Genomic DNA, 8,679 nt, shown 5'->3' with positions numbered 1-8,679 from the left:
ACGTTGAGCTTCTCATCCCCCAACACCCCCAAGTCCTCCTCCTCAGGGCTGCTCTCCATCCATTCTCCTCCCAGCCTGTGTCTGTGCTGGGGGTTGCCCCGACCCATGTGCAGGAGCTTGCACTTGTTGAACTCCATGAGGTTTGCACGGTCCCACCTCTCCAGCCTGTCCAGGTCCCTCTGGATGACATCCCTTCCCTCCAGCATGTCACCACACCACACAGCTTGGTGTCATTGGCAAACTTGCTGAGGGTGCCCTTGATCCCACTGTCCATGTCACTGACAAAGATGTTCAACAGCATCCATCCCTGCAGACCACCAGTTGTCACCGGTCTCCATTCGGACATTGAGCCATTGACCACGACTCTCTGAGTGCCACCATCCAGCCAGTTCCTTATCTAGCAAGTGGTCCTTCTGCCAAATCCATGTCCCTTCAGCTCAAAGACAAGGATGTCATGCGGGACAGTGTCAAAGGCTTTGCACAAGTCCTGGCAGTTGATGTCAGTTGCCCTTCCCTTGTCCACCAGTGCTGTGGCCCTGCAGTAGGTGGCCACCAAGTTTATCAGGCACGCTCTCCCTGGTGGAAGCAGGCTGAGCTCATCCTGCCCAGACTTGTGCTCCAGCTTCCCTTTAATCCATGCTGCTCTGCGCGGCTCCATCGCCCCACCGCTGAGCTCTGCCCCCGTTTAAGTGCAGAGCAAACATGAGCTAATGGGCCCTGGCTTTGCTCCAGCTTATGCAACTCTTGAATAAACTGTTGATGGAGTTTCAGCCCGGCTTGCAAGACCTCCTGGAGGCAGAGCAGCGAGGCAGGACCTGCAAAGCCTGCTTTTTGCTCCTGCTTCCAGCCGCAGCGCTTGTCCCAGCTCCCGTCTCCCGCTGAGCAGCTGCCGTCTGGCTGCCGCGGAGCATGTGCTGTGTCCGTCCTGCCCCGTGGCTCCTCTGGAGCTGTGTCACCTACACAAGGACAGTGTCATTGTGCACTGTGTCCCCAGAGGCAAGTCCCAGCCCAGGGGAGCACTGGCTGCCAGGACTGGTCCCAGCTGGGCACGGCTCAGGTGCTGGGAGTTAAACCCATAAACAGCCTCTGTTTAAGTGTCAGCTGGGGCTGGTGAATTAATCGCTTTCTGCTAATGTGTTTTTTCTCTTGCTTCCTCCAGGGACTCGCTTCCTGCTTCGGGATATGTGCAATAAATCACCTGGAGGAAACCCTGGCTAAGCTGGAGGATTTTGTCAGGTCTGATGTCTTCAAGAAATCCGTGGGACTGTTCAGCATCTTCAAGGTAAGAGCCAAAGGGCCCCTGTGGTGACACCGCCGGTGGCAAAAACATCACGCAGCTGCCTTCAGACACGGCGTGTGCTGGAGCAATCCTCGGGAAAAGAGTTAATTTCCTGCCTCAGCACGTTTGGCCGTGGCTGGGATACCCTTGGCGTCTCCGGAGAGCTGCTCGTGGCATCAGAGCAGCTTGGCATCAGCTCCTCGCTCTCAGCTCCTGCAGACTCATGTCCTGGTGAAGCTTCTGGCTGGGTGGGCTTGAGGAAGCTGTAATTTGGCTTCTGCGATGGTGGGGGGACCCCGACACGATGTGCAGCATGGTTTGGCCGTCACCCACGTTGGCACATGACAGCGGTCCCCAAGCAGCTCCTGCAGCCGTGCTCCAGGAGCTGGGGGTGTTTCATGCCCCAAGCTCTGGCACCAAAAGCCTTTCCTCAAATTTCCTGCCCCAGGCAGCTGTTTTAATTCACAGAATTTAAAACTGAGTGTTTGAGGGACAGGATTAGCGCTGTGTGGGCACAGATGGGACCTTGTCCCATGACAGAACGGTGCCCAGAGCTCGGGAGCTGGGCTGGAAGCCCTGGTGCAGCCGGGGAGCCCTTGTCCCTGCCCTCCCGCCGATGTGGGTTTCATTTTGGCCTGGTTGACTGGGCCAGGCTGGGGCTGGCGTGCTTCCCCGCCGGGCTCTCATGGGAAACACTCAATGGCAAGCCCTCGGACGGGGGCGTGCTGTTAGTGCAACTCCGGCTCGGACTCCTGATGCTCCATGAGGGCTCTGGAGGTGGCTGCCACCCCTGAAAGAATGGGAAGCAAAGGTCCGAAACCTGCTTGGGGGGGTCTTGGCTTCCCCACCAGTTCCCCCCATTAATGTTCTCATCTCCAGGACCGTAGTGACAATGAAGTGGAGAAAATCAAGAGCACCCTCATCCTGTGCTACGGCTACGTGGCTGCGTACGCGCCCAAGGACCTGGTGCTGGCCAGGATCGAAGCCGACATCCTGAAGAATATTTTCCAGTATTTTAACACCAAGGTAAGCTGCTGGGACACCCCATCCTCCCTGGGGAAGGAGAGCTGGTGCAGCCGGGCTGTCCTGGATGCTCTGGGACCCACGGGCAGCCCCTGGGAGATGGTCGGTCGCTGGGAGGAGGTCGGCTGAGTTGTGCATTGCTAACGTGTTTTGTTTTTTCACTTGTTCAGGTTCTGGGAATAAAGGTAGAAACCAAGGTACAGTGTGAGGCGTTCAATCTGAGCTGCTCTCTGCTCTTTCCTGCTCTCTCTCTGCCTCTTGCTCTGGGTTTTCCTCCCTCGAGCAGCCCCGTGCCGTGCTCACGGCAGGCCTGCTCTTCCCGCGGGGTCCGCAGGAGCTGCTGCTCCTCGCCCCGAGCTTTCCAGCCCCATCCTCCGTGCTGGAACCGCTGCCAAACTGACAAAACTCACAGCAGAGGGGGAAAGAGACAAATGCCTTTCTGGCAGGACGGGAGCTGTAGGCGAGCCTGGGGCTTGGGTGGGCACCCCGTGCCTTTCCTGGGAGCTCTGCGTGCCCAGAGCTGTCCCCAGGAGGGAGCGAGCCCCTCTGGGTTTGCCCTCATGGCACGACGAGCTGTCCCCACCCCAGGAGGCGAGGGCTGGGGTTCCCTCCCCAGCGCCACTCTGGGGCTCAGGGCTCTGGTTCGGTACGTGGAGAGGGGTCATGCAGCTCACCCGGCTCCCCCCCTTTTTCTGGGGAGGTCTGGGGACTCCAAAGCATGAGCTGCAGCCCACTGCTTGGCTCCAATCCATACAACTCATTTTTCTGCTTCCCCCTGGAAGAATCGTTCAAAGGGCAGATATTAAACCCCAGATTACTGTCCTGGGAGGGGCAAGGAGGGGGCTGTATTTTTCTATTTCTCTGTTTTTTAAAAGCTGAATGAGAAAAATGTCTTTTGTCAAGTGGAACTGTCGGGCCAAGGGCTCCTTTCTCCGGGCTCCACTAACGCGTTTTCCTTCTGGGCTCCCGCTGGCACTAACGGCTTCTGCAGAGCATCTCTGGTCCCCAAGCTGGGGACTTTGTCACTCCCACCCTCCCTGGGTCCTTGGGCTCATAGGGGGGCTAGGGGAGTGCTTTTAATGGGGGTGCCTCCTCTCTACCCCTGTCCTAGACCCTGATCTGTGATGGAGGAATTGCTCCTGCCAATTTCTGGAGTTGCTTTGAGCATCCCTCAAGAGGAGGGAGATGCTGGAGGACTGTCCCCTTGTCCCCTCCACAGGTGGCTCCTGGTGTCCAGCTGGTCTGTGACACCGGGGTGGCTGGCTGGGACAAGGTGTCCTCTGCTCCCCAGTCAGCGGAGAGCCTGTAACGAGGATAAAGAGCCGAGAGCTGAGCCCACACACTGCTAACGGCGCCGGCCGAGCCATTGCGCTCCCCGGTTTTCTCGCAGGGACACTGGCGCTGGGTGGGGTGACAAGGGACAGTGCGGTGACCCTGGTCCTCACTTCTTACACCGGGTTCTGCTCTCAGGACCTGACCCTGAAGCTGTGCCTCATCCGGAGCATCTGCATGATCAGCCAAGCCGTCTACAACGGCGGCAAGTGCAGTGACTTCGTCTTCTCCCGCAAAGCCGAGCTGGTATCACAGATGGTGGTAAGAGTGAGCCCCAGAGGGTGACGTGGGGCTGATCTGGGGGACACCGCGGGGGGTCCCAACCCGTGTTAAGCACGGGGGCAGCTCCTCCATCCCTGGGGCTGCGCTCTGGGTGCCTCGTGGGAAGGGTGGGTGGGGGTTTGCCCCACGAAGCCCCATCCGCACGTGTCTGCCGGGCTCTTCTGGGACTGAGGGCTGACCCCCACGGACCTGCAGACCCGCAGATCTGGGCTTTGCCTGCCCCATGTGCCACGTCCCAGCTACACACGCACTGTCAAGCGATGCTCCTGCATCCCTGTGGCCATGTTGCCCGAGGTGTGGAGGTCATTTTGCAGCATTTTGGGGGGTCAGGGCACTGTGATGTGGCTCCCAGCCTGCTGGGCTTCAAGGCAGCCATCCCCCCAAAGCTTGGTGCGTCCCCGGAGTGGATGTCACCATAACCATCGCCGTGTTCTGCCTTCCAGGAGTTCATCAAAGCAGAACCACCGGAGGCGATGCGGACGACGGTTCGGCAGCGAGCGATGATCACCTGCACTTACCTGGTGTATCCTTCCTCTGTGCCCATCCCAGCGGGAACATCGCTTGCAGGGCAGCACCCCCCGGAGCCTCCCACTCCATGGTTCACCCCACAGGTCTGACAGTAGAGCCGAGGCTCTCTCCATCCATGGGCACGTTAATTGAGCTGTGCCAGCCATGGTGACATGGGACAGGCTGGTTGTCACTGCTGCTAGCCTCCTTGGGCTCAGTTTTGCACCACTGCCAGCCTCCCCCAGCACCCTGGGGCTTGGTTCTTGCTGGACTCTGCGGTAAATGTTCTTTGTACAAAGCAGAGCCAAGGGCGTCTGGATGACGCCAAGATGACTTTTGAGCTCCGGTTAAAAATACTCAGTGTGTCCCAGCCCTGACACAGATACTGGGAACACTCTGCCTGCTTCCCGTTAAACCCAGTGCTGGGAGGGAGGGAGCCAAGCCAGCAGGAAGGCAGGTTAAAACCCTTGTTCCCTGCTTCCCCTGGTGAAAGGCTCTCCCGCAGCACTCGATGCATCTGTGTCGCCTCCTTAACCTGGGCTCAGCGTCCTGGAGCCCCACCTGAGCGACCCCGACCGGACGGAGCTGATGGATACCTGCCTTGCCAGCGTGCTCGCCCTTCCGCCGCTGGAACCGGGCAAGGAGAGGGATGAGAACGGAGGCGACGCCTTGCACAGGGAGGTGAGGGCAGGCTGGGAGCTGCCTGTGATGCTCAGATCCCTGCCTGGTGTGAGCACAGAGCCGTCACAGAGCTAACATCACACCCTGGCTTTGTTCCGCGGTGCTGGCTGCTGCGGGATGCTGGTTTCATGCAGATGTCTTTTCGCAGTCCCATGGGCTGGTTTTGTGGCCCCAGAATCTCACAGGCAGGCGCTGAGCTGTGTGAAAAAGCTGTTTGCCGTTCGGCTGGGCACCTCGGGGGAAGGCAGCTTCCTCTGCTTGCTTATCTGGTGGAAAAGCCTGGCCCTGCTGCGCACTGAGAGCAGGCGAGAAAATACGAGCTTATCAGCAAGTCCGAATGCTGCTAATAAGAGCATGAACTCCCCCGAGGGGAAAAAAATCAAATGATGCTGGAAACCCCATGGGGTAGAAAGGCGCCTTTCCATAACTAGCTTTTGAAAGGCTGCAGCTGCTTCTCGGTTGTGGTCGAGTGCTTAATGAATGAAAATAACCTGCCACTAATGAAGTTGTTGCAGCTGCTGGGTGGCTGCGGAACGGCCCCATGCTCTGCCGGAGCGCCGGCCGCTGCTGCAGCTCCTCCGAGGTTTGCCACAGAGCCGGAGCTGGGGGCTCTGCTGGTCCCCAGCTGGTGTTTGCAGGCATCTGGTCGAGAAGTTTAAGTTAATAATCTTTTTTTCTCCTTCCCTTCCATCCTAGGAAGCTTTGTAGTTTTTATTTTGCGAGTAGGGAGCAAGAGCCGTGCAAACGGACGTGCAGGGTGATGGGCTGGTGGGAGGTGACTCTGCCCCTGGCAGGGGGTGGAACTCGATGGGCTTTAAGGTTCTTCCAACCCAAACCATCCTGTGATTCTATGACTTTGGGGAGTTCATCCCAAAATAAGTCCTGGAAGGAAACCGTAAGCATCTCCAAAGGGCTCATTCAGGTTTTGCTGGGATTTATCCCTGAATGGGAGGAACTCTTGTTCAGGGATGGAAGGACAGGAGGAGGGGGAATGGTTTTAAGCTGAAAGAGAGGAGATTGAGATGAGATATTAGGAAGAAATATTTAATTATGAGGGGGGTGAGGCAGTGGCCCAGGTTGCCCAGAGAAGCTGTGGATGCCCCATCCCTGGAGGTGTTCAAGGACAGGCTGGATGAGGCTTTGGGCAACCTGGGCTAGTGGGAGGTGTCCCTGCCCTTGGCGGGGGTTGGGACTCGACGGTTTTTAAGGTCCCTTCCCACCCAAACCATCCTGTAATTCGATGATCTTGGCACCTAACACCTGGGAGCATCCCACAGACAGAATAGCTGCAGAGAGACCTCCCTCTGGCTCTCCAGAATGAGGTGCGGTGCTTGCAGAGCCTGTGACTGATCTTTCCTCCTCAGATGCTGTACGGTGACACCCTCAGTGCCCTTACAGACCTGCTGAAGAGCCTCCTGCAGAGGAACCTGACCCCCCATGGGCTGCAGGACATGTTTGCGGTAGGTGCAGCCTGGTGTCAGTGGGTTCTTCAGGGAGATGCGGGGACACCGAGGTGCCCACGGGCTGACCAGAGTGGCTTTGGATCAGCTTTGGACCCAGACTGGGAATTAGTGAGGCTGGTCCTCGCTTCTCCAGGTGACATGAGGTCCGGTGTGACCCCAGTCCCCATCCTGCAGAGGTTGGGCACACAGCGTGGCTGCTCCGCTGTGATGCTCGTGCTGCTGGGTTGGGGCAAGGTCTCCAGGGGAGGGGAAGAAGCACACAATTGCCTCTTGAAGGCTGATGAGGAGGGCTTTGGGAGCAGGACACACACATGCACAGCCTCACCAGGAGGCACAGACACAGACATTACCACCTAGGATAAGGTGGTGGGGTCAGGACATGGTTCCCCCAGCCCACGCTTGCACCATGGGTCGCTGGGCTGAAGGACGCCTTGGTTCCTGCTCTCCCATCTGACATTTTTCCCCTGCAGCATTTAGGTCCCTGGATCAAGTCGAACAAGGAACACGAGCGGCAGCGAGCTGTCGAGGTCAGCGCTGCCTTGCTGGACTTCTACCTGAGCAAGCTGAACGTCAGCGTAAGTCAACGCAGAGCTCAAAAATCTTTCTGCTGCTGCCGCCAGCATTGCTGGGGCTCCTCCGTGTGTCCCTCCCCCCGGTGGTCGGAAAGTGCCATCCTCACGTGGTGTCACCCGCATTTGTCATCCCTACAGACTGTCATCCCCTTCTACAACCTGGGTGTCCTGATTGCACTCTTCTCCCCGCGCTGCTCGGACTCGCTGGCCAGCGTTCGCCAGCACGCCATCGACTGTGTCTACTCCCTGCTCTACATCCAGCTGTGCTATGAAGGTGGGTGAGGGTGGTTTTGGTGGCAGAGGGTGGTTTTGCTGCTGGGGCGGTTGGTGCCGGCAGCAGGAGCTCCACAGCCATGGGCATCCCATCCCTCCATGGTCGCAGTCGCAGAGGATTGACCTTCAGACTGGTGGAGCAGGGCTGGCGGAGAACATCAGGGAAGTGTTTGGGTTTCAGTCTCTCTCTCGAGGGTTTCTGAGCCTGGCCTTCAGGCTGGCGTTCTCCCTCTCTCCAGGAGAGGTCAGTCCTCCACTTTGGATGCTCTGAGCGGAGGCACTGAGAAAATCCCAGCTCCTATACTGCTAGAAGAGGACTTTGGGTCCTGCTCTCCTGAGCAGCATGGCTCCTTGCAGGGCAAGTGCTCCTGGCTCTTGGCAGCAGCTTGGGTTTCTTGGCTCCTTCCTGAAAGCTGGGCCAGCTCACAAGTGAAAAACCCGGCTGTCTGCAGCATGTGGAGGTCTCTTTGGAGTGTAAAATACGAGAAATGTTGTTCATGGAATCATAGAATGGTTTGGGTGGGAAGGGACCTTAAAGCCCATTGAGTTCCACCCCCTGCCATGGGCAGGGACACCTCCCACTAGCCCAGGTGCCCCCCTCATCTCCCCTGTACCCACATTCAGTTCCCTGAATGCTCCCTCTGAACCCAGGTTTCGCCCGGGACCACCGAGACGAGATGGTGGAGGGGCTGAAAGCTCTGAAGAAAGGTCTGGAGGAGCCCGACTTCACCATTCTCTTCCATACCTGCAACAACATCGCCATGGTAAGGGGGAGGGCAGATCCTCCCGGCCTGGCTGGGGGATGCTCAGAGCAGCTCCCCCCCTGGTGGGAAGCTGCTGGACCCCTCTTTGGGTGTGAGGGTCCTGGCGAGGACGGCTGTGCAGGCACTGGGGCCGCAGAGGAAAGCGGCAGGGACTCGTGTCCAGCCGTGCCGTGGCTCAGCGCCTCCGTTCAGGGGTCCAACGGGAAGCCTGAGCTCTTCAGCCCTCAATGGTCCCAGTGTTGGGATGTAAAACTTTCTTTGCTCCAGATAATGCAAAGAGTTTCTGTCCAGGTCATTGAAAAGCTCATGTGGTGGTGGTGGTGGTGGTTTCTTCCACCCAAAAATTGCTCTGCTGGTGTCATCGAAGGGATGGCTCTCTTCAGAGAGTGACAAAAACCTGTTGCTGAACTCCTCTCGCCCCCTCCCCAGGTGATCGGGCGGCGCGTCCCCCCAGACCAGCTGATGAGCCTTCTGCTTGCCATGTTCGAGGGGCTGGCGGACCC

The 8,679-nt window shown here is 58.2% G+C and overlaps 1 protein-coding gene across 1 annotated transcript in view; it reads left to right on the top strand.

Moving 5' to 3' along the window:
* MROH2B (maestro heat-like repeat family member 2B) overlaps positions 1-8,679 on the top strand; it is a gene marked incomplete at both ends in the record, with an annotated part of 13,588 nt that overhangs the window by 2,134 nt on the left and 2,775 nt on the right. Inside the window, 11 exons of the mRNA XM_010076902.1 lie at positions 1,160-1,282; positions 2,159-2,305; positions 2,473-2,499; positions 3,773-3,895; positions 4,360-4,439; positions 4,969-5,104; positions 6,469-6,564; positions 7,038-7,142; positions 7,278-7,413; positions 8,064-8,176; positions 8,606-8,679. Of these exons, the coding sequence (XP_010075204.1) occupies positions 1,160-1,282; positions 2,159-2,305; positions 2,473-2,499; positions 3,773-3,895; positions 4,360-4,439; positions 4,969-5,104; positions 6,469-6,564; positions 7,038-7,142; positions 7,278-7,413; positions 8,064-8,176; positions 8,606-8,679 (1,160 nt within the window). The remainder of the gene's footprint in view (positions 1-1,159; positions 1,283-2,158; positions 2,306-2,472; positions 2,500-3,772; positions 3,896-4,359; positions 4,440-4,968; positions 5,105-6,468; positions 6,565-7,037; positions 7,143-7,277; positions 7,414-8,063; positions 8,177-8,605) is intronic.

This window comes from Pterocles gutturalis, unplaced genomic scaffold (genome assembly GCF_000699245.1).
Source record: "Pterocles gutturalis isolate BGI_N339 unplaced genomic scaffold, ASM69924v1 scaffold8393, whole genome shotgun sequence".
Lineage (NCBI taxonomy): Eukaryota > Metazoa > Chordata > Aves > Pterocliformes > Pteroclidae > Pterocles > Pterocles gutturalis.
This window is presented reverse-complemented; position numbering and strand designations above follow the sequence as displayed.